Source organism: Metschnikowia bicuspidata (genome assembly GCF_001664035.1).
Source record: "Metschnikowia bicuspidata var. bicuspidata NRRL YB-4993 chromosome Unknown METBIscaffold_3, whole genome shotgun sequence".
Classification (NCBI taxonomy): domain Eukaryota; kingdom Fungi; phylum Ascomycota; class Pichiomycetes; order Serinales; family Metschnikowiaceae; genus Metschnikowia; species Metschnikowia bicuspidata.
In genome coordinates this window covers 1,381,706-1,400,032 of record NW_017387733.1, presented here as the reverse complement: position 1 = coordinate 1,400,032, position 18,327 = coordinate 1,381,706, and the positions used below count along the sequence as shown (strand labels likewise).

Genomic DNA, 18,327 nt, shown 5'->3' with positions numbered 1-18,327 from the left:
TGAAGGTATCATTTTTCGATTTGACAAAAAGCATTCTCTCCCTGCCGGAATTACTTTTCGTGGCTCATCAACAAATTTGTGCTTGATATCCTAATTCCGACCTCTTTATGATAATTTCATGTACAAACGTCATCATCTGATGACATTCTGTGGATAAAAGTGCCCTTCTTGATATAACCCCTACTTATAAATGGTAAACAGCATCATGGTCACCAATGAGGTATATTACACATCGTTTAAACGTCGTTAAAATCGATATTTGTTGCAAAATTTTGGTTTCCGACATACTAACATTCGGTTTTTTTTTTGAACAATACTTCTAATAATTAACCCGAGAAAGCACATACTGATTATAGCGTTTTTGAGACTTGCATGGTCAATTTGAACATTCAAATGTCTCTTTTTGACATCGTTACTATGGAACTTGAGACTCATGGCAATGAGCTCCTGACCTAAATTGATAGCAAGATGACCACGTCTATGTTTATATTCAAGTTCGGATGCAAGATACAATGATTGCTTTCAGCGAGTCATATGACACACGCTCAGAAGAGATATCATTGTTGCTTTTTTAATTTCCAAGCCTGAGAAAGTCAAGAAAATAAAGTCATGCCATTGTTATGAATTTGTTGTCTTTCCTGAAAGACACGAACAAGATTTAACAGTTGATTATAGAGTTTTTCATAGCTTTTCAGTGTGGTTTCCTCTATCTCTTCACTATGAATCTGCTTCAGATCTGATTTGGGTCGATGTAAGTTTCATGCGGAAGCAACTCTCCAAGACAATCAGAGATACAATCACAGACTTAGCTCAGAACCATTTGTTTTCCAATTCGCATTCTTGGGGAGTCCACATTGCCAATATGAAACAGAAATACGAGTCCGATCAAACAAACGAAATCTCTATCGACTGTGATCACATCATGCTAAGGAACTCGATTCAAGGAAAGCCTCAAGCATTTTGGTGATCTATATCCAATCTCAATATGAGCAAGGATCGCAACAAACCGATCATAGTGATGAAACTGGCCATTCCCACAGGAACCACGGCAAAAACCACTATGTTATAGAAATCGAAGAACCGCGGCCTATACTTTCCCTTGAGATCGACATTCGAAGTCACAAAATTTTGTCCAATGTAAAGAAGTGTGAGAGCACAACTGATGAGAATCCATGTATGAAGCGCATAGTTATACCCCTCGGCCGAAAATGCAGCTACCAAGTATTGCTCGATTGCAACAAGGATAGCAGACATCGTGGCCATGCGCACAATTGACCCGGTGGTTGTGTAGGTGACAATCCAGCGCACCATGAGACCATCAAGAACAGAGTACAGAAGGTAGCCAGCTACCAAGCACCACATTCCAGTGAGGAAATGCTCCGACGTGCGTGCGGCAGTGATGCCAGAAGTGGCGGTTTGCTCGAGCTCGACGCTCTTCAAAAACAGCCACCACGACTGAAATAATCCCAAAACACACGGTATTAGGGAAAAGTCTCGGCATGCAGCGAGCAAAAGATGCTGGCGTGCATTGAGGAACTTGAGGCCCAATGTTTTCAACGACCGTTTCTCGTCACGTGCAGGGCTCGTCGTGGCGTCTCTCACTCTTTCGCTGGGAACATCTACAGTACTTCTACTCCGGACATTGGTGGTGGTCATCACAGCCGGCATTTCCGAGGGTAGCGGGCGGCCTCGCTGGGACTGTGCCTCGCGAGGCACATGCACCCCACTCAAGCCATGCAGCAGTCTCGGGCCATGTCGGAGCGCTCGACGGGAGTGCTGTTCCTGGGAAGACTCGTATGAAGGAATTCTTTCGCCGGGATCATAAAAGTCGTGCTGCACGGGCATGATCACAGACCGGGAATGGTCAGCAGATCCATGGCGGCTTCTGTGAGCAGGCCCTCGAAATGTGGCCAGATTTCCGTCTCGGTTTGATCGGCTGATGCTGTACTCTTCATCGATTCTGTGCACGGGTAGCTCGTCCAGTGGCAGAGATCCACGGAACAACGGATTCATGGAAAATCCCCGGTGCAATCTGTGAAGAAAAGAGTGGTACAAACGGTCCAGCTTCGGCTCATGAACAGAAGAGCAGGGGGCAGTTGATGGCTGCAAATAAATGTCCGATGAACGCCCGGTGAAAAGAAAGTGGGACCCCAGTGCTTTTCTTTTGCGATGCTAGTCGGAACTGAGGCGTCTGAAGAGACACGCATGGGTTGTATGCGCGAGGTCTAGGTATGTTTCAGCCGAGATGCCGCGGGCTGCGTGCAGCGAATTTCGCCCAATTGGGGTGAGGGGGTTGCCAATCTTCTGCATTAATTTCCCGATGTTGTAAGCGAACAAGCAAGGTTGCGCATCTTGCTTGGAGGGCTGTTGTCGGTTTTATGTGGGCTTTTTCGTTTTGGAATATTGCTCGCATAAAAATGCCAGTTTTATTCGAGTCCCAAGAAGCTATAAAGGTTTTCTCCAATCGAAGCAGTTTCCGCCCACAGTCTTGAACGACACCACACTTGCGGGTCTTTCTTGTTCGACTTCTTCTTCTTCAAGAAGATGCACATTTCAGATCTTTGCTCAGCTTTTTTCTCGACAATTTGTGCATTTGGGATAAATAACCAAACTAGGAAGGACTCTGTTTTCTACGCAACAATCATGGCTCGGGTACAGGTGGAGTAGTGTCTCCAATTAAGCTTGTGAAGGCTGCGGGGGATTTGAAAGTAAATAACTTTCTACATCATCCGAATCCGTTTACAAATTTATCTCCAAAAAGACCCAATTTTTTTCCATCAGCAGAAGGTGGAGCTGAATTTTTGGGGGTCACGAAGCACCTAATGGAATGTTGACGGAATTCTGTCACAGTCCAAACGATGGTCGGCATAGACAACTCACGTAATAAAGGTCGAAGTGACCATGGTGTAATTTAAAGGAGAGAGAATACTGTCCTTATCTATATGAACCATAGATTGGATATTCAGAAAAACATGTTGTTTCTTGGAGTCTTGTAGAAGCCATACTTCAACTCTTACTTTTGCTTCTAGTATCGACAACAGCTTCTGTCTGCCTTTCAGTCTCGTCAGGTCCACCTGGTCTGCACGCTCTGCATGGTTCCTGGTAATAAAAACAGATCCATGAACAGCCATCATCTTTCTCACATATGTGACTCCTTGGCTTTTTTGTCATAACCCGGCAGCTCAATATGAAGCTCCCAAAAATTGACAACTGTGCAGATGCAAAACCGGGCACTGACTCAAACTGTCGATTCGCTTCGTGATTCGTGCCTGCTCATACCCATGGATAATTTTGGGATAGCACTGGGAGCCTTATACTACATTTGCTTACGATAAGGCCCACGCAATAATAAATACAAGCTCCATCTGAATCAGCGGCCGAGTAAAACCTCAGCGACGAATGAAGGGCTGACCGGGAGAAATCGAGTAGGAATCGGAGATCATATACAGGGGACCAAGTCTCCAATGTCGTCCAGCGAACACGATAGCCGCGGTCCTATGAGCCTCGTCTCAATCAGGCAGGTGCCCGACCGCGATAGGACAAGGAAGTCGTCTACAGGCCTGGCCCGCAGACCACAGCCACGGATATATAATAGGTATCAATTAGACGCCACGGGCGGCGCGGTATACAGGAAAGCACGGTCGTCTAGATGGCCTCCAACTGCTGGCTGATCTCGTCCAACTCGGCCTTGGCGGCGGCGTACTTCTCGTCCAACTCCTCGAACTTCTTCTCCCACTCGTCCTTCTCGGACTCCAAAGAGGCCACCTTGCGCTCCAACTGCTCGGCCTTGATGTCGGTCTCGCGCAACTTGGCGGTGGTCTCCTTCAAGTTCTTGTCGGCCTCCTCCAACTCGTCCTCAAGCACCTGGTTCTTCTTGGTGTAGTTGTCGTTGGACGTTCTCAAGGAGTGGGACTGGTCCGCGGTCTCCTTGATTTCGGTGACGTCGCTCTCCAACTTCTCGACCTGGTCCTCGAGCACCTGGTTTTTCCTGGTCAACGCCTGGATCTGGTGGTCCTTTTCCAAGTTCTCCTGCTCCAACTCCTTGATCTTGTCGGCCAACTCGTCCGACTTTTCCTGCCATTTCTCGGCGTCCAACTTCAAACTGTTGATTTTCTGGCGGTTAGTATGAGCGGGTGGTGGTGGCGGCGTGTCGGGGGTGGGGGGCACATTCTGTGTTGACACACTAGCCGCCGGATCAAACAAAACACGTATGCAACACAGGAAAAAAAGACACGAAACGAGCCGGGAAATTGGGCCCGCTCAGCGGCTGGTCCCAATTCGTTCGGTGCCGTGGGCGCCCGCACGTGACCGTACATACATCCTTGAGCTTGTCCATTTTTGTGTTTGCTAAGAAAAAGTGGTACCGAGGAAAGAAGGGGCTCAGTTGGCGGAGGCAGGTTTTCTACTTTTTCGCCCGGCGCCCCTCGCGTAAACACGGGTCACGTGCGGCGCAGGCGATTCGCTACCAGACCAGAATTCTGCAGGCGACTTTGCAAGTATAGGAGGGAACCCACGAAAGGGGCCCGCCAAAAAAGCGGGGTGATATTTGAAACCATGCTGCTGAAGTGAGGGGCGGTCTGGCTATAGTTGTGGATTTGCAGGTGGGGAAATTTTGCGGACGGAAGACAGCCTAGTAGTGTAGATATTCATGCTGCAGGCACTGGGCGCAGGATCCGGGGACCAAGAGCCTTTCCTTCATTTCGTGTGTTTTATGTGATATATGTGTTTTGTGCAATATATGTGTTTTGTGCAATATATCTGTTTTGTGCAATATATGTGTTTTGTGGATTATTTCTGTTTTGTGCATTATATGTGTTTCGTGTGTTTGGGATGTGACTTTCAGCTAATAGGTTTTTATTTTGTTAGACTTCTGTGTTTTGTTTTAATTGACACTCTTGCTCATACTCTGCTCAAACTTACTCTTGGTAATACCCATGCCTCTTTTTTTATTAGCTATCTTACTCGTGCTCTTGCCAAATCTCTTACAACTCTCTAATTCACATCTAAAAATTTTCCCACCTGATCCCATGCTCATTTTTTACCTAATACTTGACCCATTCCTGGACCCTTCTTTCTGTTATCAATTCTCATTCCTTTACGTAGTCTTTCGTCACTTTCCCTTTTCGGACCATACTCATTTTCATGTCCAATAATACTCTCATTCATTTTCCTCTTGATTCACTCGATTCCGTTTTTTATTGGGGCGGCGATAAGCATCTTGAGCATGTGGCACACAACGGGGTCATTTGCTCTACCTTTGGCCACTTTACCAGCTTTAGAAAAAGGAGGGTTTTGCATTCTAGCCTCTCTTTGGGGCAGACTGGATTTCCCTGGATTTCTGCAGATAGCCCGGGGCTATACGATCACGCATCAGCAGTGTTTCTGAGGCTTCTCTGGGTTGGGCCTGCCAAACAAAAATAGCCATATCTTCAGATTCGCGTGCTGGCTCGTGCCGTTGATTTTTGGCTCGTGCCTTCGAGTCCTCTTTCGATAAAGGGCGTCCGGACACTGGAAAACAGACCCCTGTCGGAATGCCGTGTCACGTGACCATGCCGATGTCCGCTTGTCAAAGTGTCCCATTCCGAACCAAGCCCACGCTGCGCCAAACGGTGCTAGCGGTATTCTCGCCCAAAGTAGCGGGCTTGATCTTGGCACAATAGACTCCTCTACCAGACAGACCAACCCCAGTGTGTTTTTGGTTCGCGCACGCCCCCGCTCTATCAAAGCTCACTTGCCTGCCCAGGACTCTGTTAGGCCACACGATGTCCGACATAAAAACTGATCCCACCAAGTTCCTTGGCTCGATTATCGGCAGTACCGTGGTGGTCAAGCTCCATAACGGCGTCGAATATCAAGGCGACTTGCAGAGTATCGATGGATACATGAACGTGGTTTTACAGTCTGCCAAAGAAATCGTGGAAGAGAGCCAGACGAAATCTTACGGGGACGTTTTCATCAGAGGCAACAACGGTATGTATCAGGTCCCAGTACTCTGATTCGGGGCTTTGCCCGGATTCCCTGTATTTTCTTCCTTCTTTTACTAACGTCTAGTGTTGTATATTAGTGAGTGCTAGCTCAAGCGTATAGGAACAAGAATAAACGAAGAACACAACACAACCATAGCTGACGCCTGGGACAAGCACAGTAACACAAGACGCTCTAGCTCAATATAAGACGCTCCAGCTCCACAACGACCCAAATCCAAAGGCCTACGGAGAAAGCCGGGCCCGGTCACGTGACGTGTCACGTGACACGGCTCTTCCGGCGCTTTGCGGGCCTACAGCCGCCCCGCCAGCGAAGGCCGCCGCCAGATCCCATTCACAGCCGTCGGTCGTGTTGCCGGCTGCACTTTTGAAGTCCTAGGGACCCGGCTCCACTGACTGTAGGAGAGAATGGAGGGCACGTGACCTGCACGCGGGCCCAGCGAATGAGAGCCCGTTTCGCGCAAGTTCGAAAAAAGCCCGAGCACCGAAATCTCAAACTTTTGCCCACCCAGCTAACAGCACCTACAAACTAGATCCATATCAGAACAATGTTTGCTGCCAGAAGACAATTGTCCACCTTGATCCCCCCAAAGATCGCTTCGGCCAAGGTATGTACCGATTTCTGTTTTCACTTCCCTGTATCCTGAGCTTTCGATGAGCCCTGGCGCATGGGTTTTCGGGGCTCTCTTTTATATTGTCTGAACGGCCCAGTATTTCGTCGGACATGTCTTTTCCTTCTTTGGCGGAGAGTTTTTTTTTCTTGCGGTCAGGAAGGTCTGGTCTCCTTTCTTTATTTTCGGAGAAAACCATCCAAGAAGTGTTCTCCATCTTTGTTTTTGGGCCTCCTTAATTTTAGAGCAGTTCCGGTTCGTTGTTCTGGGGCTTCTTGATTCTAAAGCTTTGTCGTTCGTGATGACTGCCTTATATAGACAGCGCCGACTCTCGTATATCGACATCCGACGTGTCCACTCCCGCTTGGACATCCGTTGAGAATTTCGACCATCAGTCTCGGGTGTTCCAGAAACGCCCGGATTAGCAAACCCAGAATGAGAACCGGTGACAAGGACAATAAACACAAGACTTTCGGCTGCCCCGATCCAGCCTCGATTCTTCTGGGCCTTCTGAAACACTGCCAGAGAAACGTGGTGCCAGCCGATATTCTGCTCAAAGTCCCTAATTAATGAAAAAGAGTACGACCGCTGTGCTCCCCCCGTTCCCACAGAGCCCTGTTTTGTAGTGGTGATGCGGAATATGAAAGCTCAAGATGCCCGTGGGCGTATACTAACAAATGCAGAACATTGGCTCCAACCCCAACGCCAAGAGAATGGCCGAGGTTGTGTCTTTCTACAAGAAGTTGCCAACTGGCCCAGCCCCTGCTGCCAAGAAAAGCTTCACCCCATGGGGCAAGTACAAGGCTGCCTTCATTGATGGCGACAACGCCTCTGGTAAGCCATTGCTCCACCTTGCTTTCCTCGTCATTGTGGTTGGCTACACCTGGGAGTACCAGGCTCACTTGAAGCACCACAAGGACCACTAAACGTGGCGCCGGTGCTCCACTTATATACTGATTACGAAAATATATAAATCATTCCATGAGACGGCTGTATGGCTAAGCTCGAGCAAGATGGCGCAGGCTCTAGTAGGCGTAAAGATACTGCGGCCCTCGTGGGGCAACGGGTTGATTCCTGGATTGATGGCTCTGTATAGTAACTCAAAGTCTGTCTTTGGGAGTAGGTCCTGTATGGGTGGCTTGACGACAGCTGCTTCTCGGCTGGGGCTTGCCCTTTCAATTAATCCAATCCTCGTCTGATGTCGAGGCTGGCGTTAATACGTAGAGGCTTTCTGAGAGGAGACCGAAGGCCGCCTAGTTCAATTAATGGCTGCGTTGCTCTGATTTTTCCGGCTGCAGTTCGTATGTTCAGAATGGCTAGACTGGACGTACAACGTGAGTCTGGACTTGAACATGAAAAGAGCCAAAAACTGACATGCACGTGATGCCGGAAATTCAGGAAAGCAGCAATTTCTGGATTGCTTGGGTGTACGTTGCTAAAACATCTGCTTGATGATTTTTATGGATGTCTGGAGTACCACATGTCCAGCAATGTTGCAAGTAGGTAGATTCTCGTATAGGGCCAGTAGTGGAAGTGTTGAGTGAGAAAATCTAGATCAGAACAGGGTATGTATTTGTCTCCGGGACATTGTAATACACGTGTGATTAAGAGTGACTTTAAGTAAAAGCAAGGCCAGCCTTCGGTTTTGAGCCTTTGTTCATAAATGTGCTAATTGGCGTGCCTTGAAGTAGGAACAAGTTTCTATCTTCGGGCCTTTGTTCATACACTGTTAATTAGAAGCAGCTCAACGTAGGAGCAAGGTCACCTTTCTTCTTTGAGCCTTTGTTCATACATGGTTAAATAAGGATTCCACTCAAATGTCTGCTATGTATTGGCGCTTTTTATCAAGCATGTGTGGACATACGAACAGACTGCAATTTGCGTCTTGGGGGACATATCACATCGAACATGCCATGGGCACTGCGGCCATAAAAGACAGTGGTAAATGCCACAATATCAGAGTCCGAATGATATTGTCTTCAAGTTATCAACAAAGAAGACGGCCGTTTTATTTTGCGGCAAACTGCGCTCTTTAGAATTATGAGCCTATAGCCGAGCCCGAGTGCCACTGTTCTGGCCCCACAGATACAGGTGTCTACGTACTGAAACTTGCTCCTGTGAATATATAAAGTACTCTATAAGCACGGGTATTCTTCAAACACCTGTCCGACAGTTCCGGCAATAGAATGTGCAAGAACATTTTTGCGAGATAACGCTTGGGTTTCCCAATAATGCGAAAAGTCGGCCAGGCAACTGCGAAAAGTCAGTCCCTCCAATTTGTCTTATCATACTCGCCATTTACAGAAATACAAAAGGCATGCAAAAATCCCCAACTTCGCCAGATGCACCCTGGCTTCTTTTTCCTGGTTTGAAAGCAGAGCCAGATCCAACCTCACCAAAAATGACTCGCTCATCTTCTTCCTGGTATAAGCCTCACCATGTCTCTCAGTCATGCTGCCTCAGCCTTGCACGAGATACCAGTGGCCGGGTCGTGCCGTGCACAATACACACCCCAGCCGCACCAACGCAATTCCCACCCCCACTCAAAAATACCAATTGGCCCCACCAAGTCAAAACAGCACATCGCCAGATCAGCGGCGCCCTCCAGAAATCCCGGCGTGTGCCCACCAAGTCCTATATCCTTATTCCGATCTGTCTTTGTGAGGTTTGTGACCACCCTTACTTTTATAGACTATCCGCGGTTGCTGCGTTTTGCGTGTGCACCCCGAAATCTGGGCACGTTTCTACTATCCGGCCCCCACCGAGAATATCGAGCGTTAGCTTCTGCGTGCCTTCATAGCAGAATCGACCAAAAAAAAACGAACCCGCCGAGGAATCTTCGTTTTTTCACCCCCCTGTTTTTTCTGCCGCAACCGCTGGACTTCCGGCCGGCCCCTGACTTCTGCCCTCGGATCTTGCTCCTTTTTTTCGATTGCGTGGCAGTCGCTCACCAGCACTCGAATCTCACCCCGGTTCTGCCTTTCTTCACCCCACGTGCCGTGCTCCCAACTGGAACTGGATCTGTTACACGAAGAGCCTCAAGGATATCAATACGAGGAGATTCTGAGTCATTTAAAAGGAGATATCAAGTACACCACGACGGCCCAGCTCAGTTCCAAGACGACGAGTGCCAGATACGAGAGGTCCAATACAACAAGTTGCAACACCACAAGTTCATTACGACGACTTCCAAAAAGAAAGTCTTTCATTAGACGACGTTAGATAAGAACGAGCTTAACCCAACGACGTTACACCAGAAAGTGTTTAATACGACGACGTTAAATCAGAACGTGTTTAATACGACGCTTTCCAAACACCACAAGTCGCTCCGCATTACGTGTTTGTTCCTGTCTCGAGCACCAGCAACAGTCTCTTCACGAGCTAAAGCCAGCTAGCATTGAATTTGCCCCGTATCGCAGTGCACCGAGCCCCATATAGATCGCCCGAAAGATGGCAGGAAGCGCCCAGAACCCCCACGCGCCACTGGGCCAGCCCCAAAACCAAGACCGGCACTTGTTGCCGCTGCAGGCCATCGGCCAGCCCACAAACAAACAAATGCCACTGTCTGCTAACCACGGCTCGCTGAAGCACGGAGCGCCCGCAGACCCAAAGGCCCAGCAACAGCAACAGTTCTATCGCCGGCTGATTGGCGACTGGGATTTCATCCGCACCATTGGTGCCGGCTCCATGGGTAAGGTCAAGTTGGCCAAGCACAATACCACTGGCGAGAAATGCGCCGTGAAAATCGTACCCCGAGCAGCCAAGTTGTACCAGCGCGCCCACGCAAACGATCCGCCGCTCAAGTCGCAAGAGGAGGCCAACCAGCGGCAGAAGGAGTACGAGAAGGAACTTGCCCGCGACAAGCGCACCATCCGCGAGGGCGCCTTGGGCCGCTTGCTTTTTCACCCGCACATCTGCCGGCTCTATGAGATGGTGCCCATGACAAACCACTACTACATGCTCTTCGAGTACGTCGAGGGCGGCCAGTTGCTTGACTACATCGTGTCGCATGGCTCGTTGAACGAGAAGTATGCCCGCAAGTTTGCCCGCGGCATCGCCTCGGCGCTCGACTACTGCCACAAGAACAACGTCGTGCACCGTGATCTCAAGATCGAAAATATCATGATCAACAAGGACGGCGAGATCAAGATTATCGACTTTGGCTTGTCCAACTTATACACGCCGCACCACTTACTTAAGACATACTGCGGCTCGTTGTATTTTGCAGCCCCTGAGCTCTTATGCGCCAAGCCCTACACTGGACCCGAAGTCGACGTGTGGTCATTTGGCGTGGTGTTGTATGTGCTTGTTTGCGGCAAAGTTCCCTTTGACGATCCTGTAGTGTCGGCATTGCACGAGAAAATCAAGAAGGGAAATGTGGAATATCCTTCTTTTATCTCGAGAGAATGTGTTTCTTTGCTTTCTAGAATGCTTGTGGTGAACCCTGCCAAGAGAGCGACACTAGAGGAGGTCATCCAACACCCGTGGATGAACAAAGGCTTTGAAATTCCTGTGCCCAGCTACGCTCCAAAACGTCTTCCTTTGACCTTACCTTTGGATCCACAAATTGTGCAAACCATTTCGTCGCTTGATCTTGGCTCTGTTTCTGCCATTACTGAAGAGCTTACCACAATAATAAGCAGTCCCGAATATCGATTGAGTTCGGATAACTGGTTCATAAACTCGGGAAATGGCCAGGTACCACGCAACACGGTATCCGACCCCGTATATGCTTATCATCCACTTGTATCTGTGTATTATTTGGTGGATGAAATGAGAAAGAGGAAGAGAGCGAAGGAAGAAGCCATGAAATCCCATATGCGCCAACAATATGCCGATGCATCCCATATTAACCAAGCTGGATCTCCAGTGACCCAATTGAGAAGTCCCTTACAGAAGCCTGTCCACGCCTTTCCGCAGGGTGAAACCTCTGGGCAAAGCCTTTCCAGACATCTGTCCCTCAATAGGACCGAACAAGCTAGCACATACAGACCTGGTTTCAATGTTGCTAGTATGTCTCAACCGCGTTCCCCACCTCCACCTCCTCAGAAAAAGCCACCTCTGCTTCCGTTCCCCGAAAAAGCTCACACATCAATCACATCGAACACTGCTGAAAGATCATCATCCAGTTCTGGCCACCGCGAAGAGTTGGCGAGACAGTTCCAACAACAACAGAGTCCGAAAATCTCAGTCAATAATCAAGAAACATTGGATCCAAATTCTGGGAAGTCAACCGGTTTCAACAGTTTAATAGGAAAAATGTCAGGAAGAAAGCACAAGAATCAGAGCCCATCTCCAAGCGGAGAGTCTACGCCTGTCAAAGAAGATCAAGTGGTGGGCTCCATATCTCCACAATCTTCAGCACAACCCCTGGGTCACTTGTCACCTGTACTTGGTCTTCCTCAACAACAAAGACCAAGAAATGAAGGCTCAGATCTGTTTGTACGTCGTGGTGTGAGTATGAAGATCACAGCAAAGGAGAAATTCGATCCAAGAGGAGACATGAGAGGCGAAGGTCTTCCGCACAGAGATTCTGCTGTCAAATTAGAATCTGAAGGCTACAGGCCACACGGGCGCTCTATTTCCACTGCAGGAAAGCCACCTGGATACGTGCCTCTGGAATATCTTCCCCCGTTGCCAAAAATCAATACTGTTCAGATGCAAAGTGGCACTACACTAGAAGCAGATTCATCAACTGAGGTGAAGCAGTCTCATTTGCAAGTTAACAAGCAATTCCACCCTACGGCGAGAGCAAAGTCGTTAGGTCTGCACGCGAGAAAGGATTCTACTTATTACAGAAGCGGTAAAAACAGACCTGCATTACCTGACAACATGGCTGCCCAGAATAGCGATGACGGTGTCAATGCGCACCCCGAAGAACATGGATTGGGGTTGTTTGATGATGTAACTCTTGACGAGAAGTCCCAGTCCCACATTCCACAACTATCTGAGGCTCAGATTATTGAGCAATTCAACAACGCGAAGCGGAATACGATGCTTTCTATCGAATATCCCAAGACTTTTTTCTTGAAAGGATTTTTCAGCGTGCAAACTACTTCCACTAAGCCATTACCAGTGATTCGTTATAACATATTGAGGGCATTGAGTAAGGTTGGAGTTCTGTTTCAGGAGGTTAAAGGTGGCTTTTTGTGTGTGCATGCCAGCATGGCACCTTCCAAAGAGATAACTTCGGATAAGAATATCACGCCCACAGCAAGCACCATTATTGATGAGTACCGGCTGGATTTGAATAACGAGGAAAGACGTCTCTATGGCGATGCGTTCGACCTGTCTTCCGGCTCTCTTCCGAAGTTGAAAGGTGATGCAGAGGGACTGAGGACGCCTGACAATGAAAGAGGCTCAATGCAAATTCCTCAGATTGTTACCCCTCAACAACCGTCTCAGCACCTCAGCAGGCAAGGTTCGTTGCACGGAAACGAGCCCTCTCTGACAGACTCCTCAATTAATCACGTGAAGGGTCATAAGTCATCAAATTCAACGAATGGCGGTCACAGGAGAAGATTCTCAATTGGTCAAACATTCTTACAGAATTACAGAAAGAAAGATGGCTCCCAATCTTTGATGCCGCCAAACACTCCGGCCGCTGCCAAAATTAACAAGATCTTAAATGCCAACGGCGATATTGATGGAGAAATCGACGAAGAGACTCTAGCTCAAATGAAAAAATTATATTTTGATGACTATTCAATGGAGTCTGTTAACGATGAAATGAATGGTGGTGGAAGCGACATGCTTGTATCATCCAGAATTGAGCAAAGAGCCAGACATCAGCGATCTAATAGTGTTTTCAGCGAGGATGATGATCACAAAAAAGTAGTGCGCAAGACGCCGTTGAAATTTGAGATAAATATCGTTAAAGTGCCTCTTGTGGGGTTGTACGGTGTACAGTTCAAGAAGACTTTGGGTAACACTTGGAGCTATAAGACATTGGCCAGTCGAATCTTGGAGGAATTAAACTTGTGATTTCCTCTGAAATATATCAGAACCTGCGGGCTACTAGAGGGAGTATTACCTAGATTGCACTATAGACCATAATCTTGGTGATATATTAATTTAATGGTTCATTTGTACCATAGTTGTGCAGAGAATATAGTATGCTCATAAAGTGTACATGATGGCGTCTTGCAGTTTGCTGCTGGTGAAATTGCGTAGGTCATATTGCTCAAGACATATACTCATAGATCATGCAGTTCTGCCAAAAATCTTGTCTGGCCAAACATGAAACATAAAGTCAAGAATTTTATTCTCGGAACAGAACAAAAATGGACTTCTGGCGGATTATTCATGAATAGTTCAGTAATGAGACTCTCAAGAACTTGGAATATACTTATGCCAGATAACAAAAATTTACCCATGAATAATTTTTTTGATTATGGTTCATATCTAATAAAGAAAGAAAGATTAGAAAAACCTCCCTATTTATCTAGTCAAACGGTTGGTCCCGACCATTTTGTGACTGGTGGTTCCAAACTCGTTTGTTTTTTTCTTGCAAAAAATAAGGAAAGATATTGTGCCAAAAACAATCTGTCTGTAAGACCGCAGACTACATCGTTAAGCATGAAGCCGACTCTAAAGGACCATACTCTAAATCTCAAACTATTTCTATCAGGAGACCACATTCTTGCCTCAGTCATAAATAGAACTCTCTCTCTACTTTTCGGTTTCAGGTGTCCTCTTTCTCTTTTCATCTTAAAACTTCAGATTATTTGAGACAATGCCTAAATTCAACTATTGTCCCCGTGAACACCACACCGAAAGAATGAGCTCGATGCCTCCATCATACCAAGAAACTATCATCCGTACTTACGGGTCCGCCTTTGGATTGGTTGTCGATAGTGAGACTCTCTATCAGAGGCCTCCCCCATACCTGAGATACAGTGAGACATGTCCCCGTGCCCAATCTGATACTTGGTATATCCGACTCGCTTTGAGTGAAGTATTTGGTATAATACTTTTTGCACTTTATACCGTGATCTTGTTAGTGTTGGGTGCCTATTGCACACAGTCAAGTTGTTAGCAATACTAGCTAAGCTAATTGGGACGACATATCTTCGAAGTAAAAATAGAGGAAGCTCACAAGGCAATAAATCAGTGATTGAAGAATCGAGGCAAGCTGTGTATATTTAATTGAATGAGCGAGCATGAAATTTTCTTTTTAAATGAACATACTATATAACATCTTGACTCACATGGTCAAATACACAATGGAAAAACATCCTATAAAATAATATGTATGATATATTTTAGATTGAAAACGAAGAAATCGCAAGTTTCTCAGCTGAAACTCGTCAAAACATGCGAAGGCCACCAAATTTAGAGAGCCATCAACCTTAACTTCATTTTCTTCGAGTTTGGGCCTGACAACTTTCAATGTTCAATGTTGGTCGTAAGGTTTCTTGATATACGTATATCAATAATCCACAATGATAAGACGCCTGTGACATGCAACGATCACTTACGACATTATGATTATGGGTTTGGAAGACAGAGAATATTTATATGAAGAATCCGAGTAAATCACACCTGGTTATACTGGAATGCCTTAATTCAACACAGCACTTTTAATGTTAAGAATATAAAGAATGATGAATTTCTCAAAACTGTTGTTTCGATATGAAATCTCTTTTTAAAATTGCCCCTCAAAAACTAGACTAATGATACTAGAATTTGCCAGCTACTCAAGTTTCCAAGTCTGATTCAGGATTAAGACCAGCGCATGGGGACCAAAATTTGACACCTAAAGCTATCTGGAACCCAGCACTAGCCTCTAAAACTGCGATTGCAAATTCCAGGCCTAAATCGTACAGCTTGCTCTTCTCTTGAGAAGGGAGTGGGTTTCAGGACCAGGTGGAAAACATCCAGATGGTTTATAAGGTTGATGCGAGTCACATGCGATCATGGGCTTGATGGGGAAAAATAACAGTTGTTCCCAAAGCTTAGTCCTATAGCTTTCTAGAAAAGCAAAACCGACGGCAGTTCGCCTTCACCGTTTCCAAAAATAGTGCATGTGAACATCGAATTTCCTTCCAAAGCAACGCAAACTTCAAGGATTACTCCATTACAAAGAGCATTATTCAAGCCGATTCTTTGAGGACTGGCATCATAGCATAGTTTCACATTCACAGTATTGGTAGAATTTTCAAGTCAAGTACATGTACAAGTTAGCCCGGATAGTTCGCAAAATTTTGAGATGGTAGATCATTACTCATACAGAACAGGCTATGCCAAGAAGTGATTTCTGTAGTTTGGATGCAAGCCACATGCATTCTGACCGTCCAAGAATTCTTTATAGGATAGTAATCATTCTGCAAGTCTCAAAAGCTCAAAGCTGATGCTTTTTGGTTAGTTGGACCTTCGAAATTTCTCGCGATTATGTTGCTGCTTCTGGAAGACGCATATTGAGAACACCAATGAGCCACCAAAAAATACAAAGATGGCCCTGCTTAGATATTTTCATCGACAGCAAGAACCTCGTTCGCGACTTCAGTATTGTTTCTGGACGTGTTTGCATTTTCTTCAGGGCCTGGAGTATGTTGAGCCGATGGAGTCTCTAAATCACTAGTAGTGTCATTGATAGACCTAGCAACCGTATGCGGCTCTGGCATTTCTTCCTCATTTTCCGTTGACTCCATTGACCTGTTAAATGAAGCGGCAGTTTGGCTTGAAGGAGGGGCCGGCTCCATCAGAGCTATGGACGACCCAGGAGAAGCAACAGTCTGAATTGAAGAAACAGATGATTCAACAGAAAGAGGCGTGTTTTCTCTCGAGGAAATAGGAGTCGCATCGGGGACAACAACTGTTTCGTCACCCTTCTCCTTGCGAAGGTTGAGTCTTTCCCCTCTGGAGAGTCCTGCAGTGAAATCCATCCTTAGTTTCAGCTCCTGCAAATCCCGGGCTCTTTGAGAGCGTCTGGATGTAGCATGCTTGAGGTCCTCTAGGTCGTGGGCTTTCCTCTCCTGTTCCTCGAGGTGCTTTTGTTTCTCTTTGGCTTCAATACGCGAAGACCTCTTTCGGGTGGCCAAGAGCCGAGCCATTTCAAACTCTTTTCTCCGGCCCGAGAGGATCTTTCTCTTTTTTATTTCGTAAGAGAATATGTTCGATATAAGCAGGTCGTCGCGGATGACGTCCAACACTGCCTTATTGTTTTTGGTCTTTTTGTTCTTCAGTAAGTCCTTGATCAACGCATCGAGACCGTAGACATCCTTGTATACAAGCTCATACTGGATGGCCGTGATATCAAACGCTTCTTGCGGGTAGTGTGACTCCGGGTATTGAGGAGCCAACTTCCGTTTCTTGGGTATGCTCAATTCCGGCGCCGAGATTGTGCGTTTGTAGAGAGCAGTGTCGTCGAAAAGAAGCAAGTACTCCTCTGCACGGCGAGAATCGCGTGCAGCGAGCTTGGCGCCGGAAAATAGCCGTAAGTTCTCCGGCGGGATCTTGGCCTTGTCGATGAAGTCGCGGAAGTCCGGGTACAGCGATACCTCAGTTATCAAGATGGCCAAGACGGCCAACTTCTCATCGATGAAAAGATCCTCGAAGCACGGATACACGCTTGGATCTGCGACCTGCGGCGAGCCGCCCGCCTCTTCCTCGGAGGGCCCGGACAAAGGCGTGCTGCCCCCAAAATACACGCGGAACAAGGTCTCGAACATCGCCAAAGACAGCACTTTTTTCCCGTGGACCTTGCTGATCAACGCGAGCTTGATTTTGTTGATGAGCAACGCCATGTCGTCCACCGGCGGCGGGTTCACCAACTCGAAAAGCTCGATTTCAAAGAGATCCGTGTCGAAGTGCTCGCTGGCCAAGCGGATGTACCCTCTGCACTGGAAAAGCCAATTTATCACGTAGATGTAGTCCGGGTGGTTCCGGAACAGTCGCCAGCGGGGGTCGTCGGGGTGGCTTTCTTTTAGTGAGGCCACGAGCGCATCGTTGGGAAGAACCACGGGCGTGAGTTTGGCCAAAGTTGCAATTTCGTCTGCCGTGCCGATACGAAGCGTTTCGGCGGCATGCCCGGGGGGCACGCTGGGCGTGGCCGACTTGGTGGAAGGCATGTGCGTTGTGGTATGGTGGTGTTTGTAGAGTATGGAGGAAGAGTTAGAAGAGAGCGTGAGAATACTGGCATCAATGGGGCGCCGCGGCCCTACAAAATACCGGTCCTCCAGGCCCAAGCAAAAATCGAGCCCAGACTCCGCGTCGGGGTACAGGCGGGCGCACGGCTCTATTTATACTAGGACACAAGCGGGGAAGCGCCTGGGATTATTTTTTTGCGAGATCTGGGGCTGTGCTGTGGAATGCTGAATGGTCTCTCGAAACAGGCTTCAAAGTGAAGATGCGAGCCGGATTTATTGCCGGAGGCTCGAGCATATTTATAATGGCTCATGCGGCGCGCGACGGTTGCGAAATCAGAGCGGGCTCAGAACAAAGAGGCCACGCTCAGCGGAGCAGCTTTGTCTGGGTTCTGCCTTGGCGCCCATGTACGTTTGTTTGAGCATCTTGACTAGTTTGGTGCACAGCTCAGTTTAATGTGCATCCAGCTCTGTGTGTTGAGCATCCAGACTTGTTTGCTTTTCTAGGTTTATTGCGCATCTGACATATTGGGGCCTTTCTTATTTTCTTTATTGCGCATCTGACATATTGGGGCCTTTCTTATTTTCTTTATTGCGCATCTGACATATTGGGGCCTTTCTTATTTTCTTATTGCGCATCTGACA

The 18,327-nt window shown here is 47.3% G+C and overlaps 5 protein-coding genes across 5 annotated transcripts; 3 read left to right on the top strand and 2 right to left on the bottom strand.

The window, feature by feature from the left end:
• Window positions 1–960: 960 nt before the first annotated feature.
• METBIDRAFT_21358 (uncharacterized protein) lies at window positions 961–1,848 on the bottom strand (the record flags this gene model as incomplete). Its single annotated transcript, XM_018855062.1, has 2 exons — window positions 961–1,619; window positions 1,770–1,848. Coding segments are annotated over 2 exons (738 nt in total), but the record flags the coding sequence as incomplete, so codon positions are not given.
• Window positions 1,849–5,496: 3,648 nt separating this feature from the next.
• Window positions 5,497–6,496, top strand: LSM6 (U4/U6-U5 snRNP complex subunit). Its single transcript, XM_018855935.1, has 2 exons — window positions 5,497–5,970; window positions 6,052–6,496. Exons 1-2 carry the CDS (start codon window positions 5,763–5,765, stop codon window positions 6,072–6,074), a joined length of 231 nt encoding a protein of 76 aa, XP_018711838.1. The 5' UTR covers window positions 5,497–5,762; the 3' UTR covers window positions 6,075–6,496.
• A 36-nt stretch (window positions 6,497–6,532) lies between these two features.
• On the top strand, window positions 6,533–7,521 carry ATP17 (F1F0 ATP synthase subunit f; the record flags this gene model as incomplete). The annotated part of the gene is made up of 2 exons (XM_018857485.1): window positions 6,533–6,592; window positions 7,279–7,521. The coding sequence occupies 2 exons, from the start codon at window positions 6,533–6,535 to the stop codon at window positions 7,519–7,521; spliced, it is 303 nt and encodes a 100-aa protein (XP_018711837.1).
• Window positions 7,522–10,210: 2,689 nt separating this feature from the next.
• On the top strand, window positions 10,211–13,579 carry KIN2 (serine/threonine protein kinase; the record flags this gene model as incomplete). The annotated part of the gene is made up of 2 exons (XM_018855324.2): window positions 10,211–11,497; window positions 11,645–13,579. Coding segments are annotated over 2 exons (3,222 nt in total), but the record flags the coding sequence as incomplete, so codon positions are not given.
• Window positions 13,580–16,059: 2,480 nt separating this feature from the next.
• Window positions 16,060–17,667, bottom strand: METBIDRAFT_41470 (uncharacterized protein; the record flags this gene model as incomplete). Its single annotated transcript, XM_018857406.1, has 1 exon — window positions 16,060–17,667. The coding sequence occupies one exon, from the start codon at window positions 17,665–17,667 to the stop codon at window positions 16,060–16,062; it is 1,608 nt and encodes a 535-aa protein (XP_018711835.1).
• Between the last annotated feature and the right edge of the window lie 660 nt (window positions 17,668–18,327).

What these genes read in the sequence shown, in the direction of transcription:
- LSM6 (XM_018855935.1), top strand. Translation starts at nt 5,763, where the DNA reads ATGTCCGACATAAAAACTGATCCCACCAAGTTCCTTGGCTCGATTATC. An exon ending in TTTCATCAGAGGCAACAACG is followed by an intron (nt 5,971 to 6,051) that starts GTATGTATCAGG and finishes ACTAACGTCTAG; the next exon opens with TGTTGTATATTAGTGAGTGC.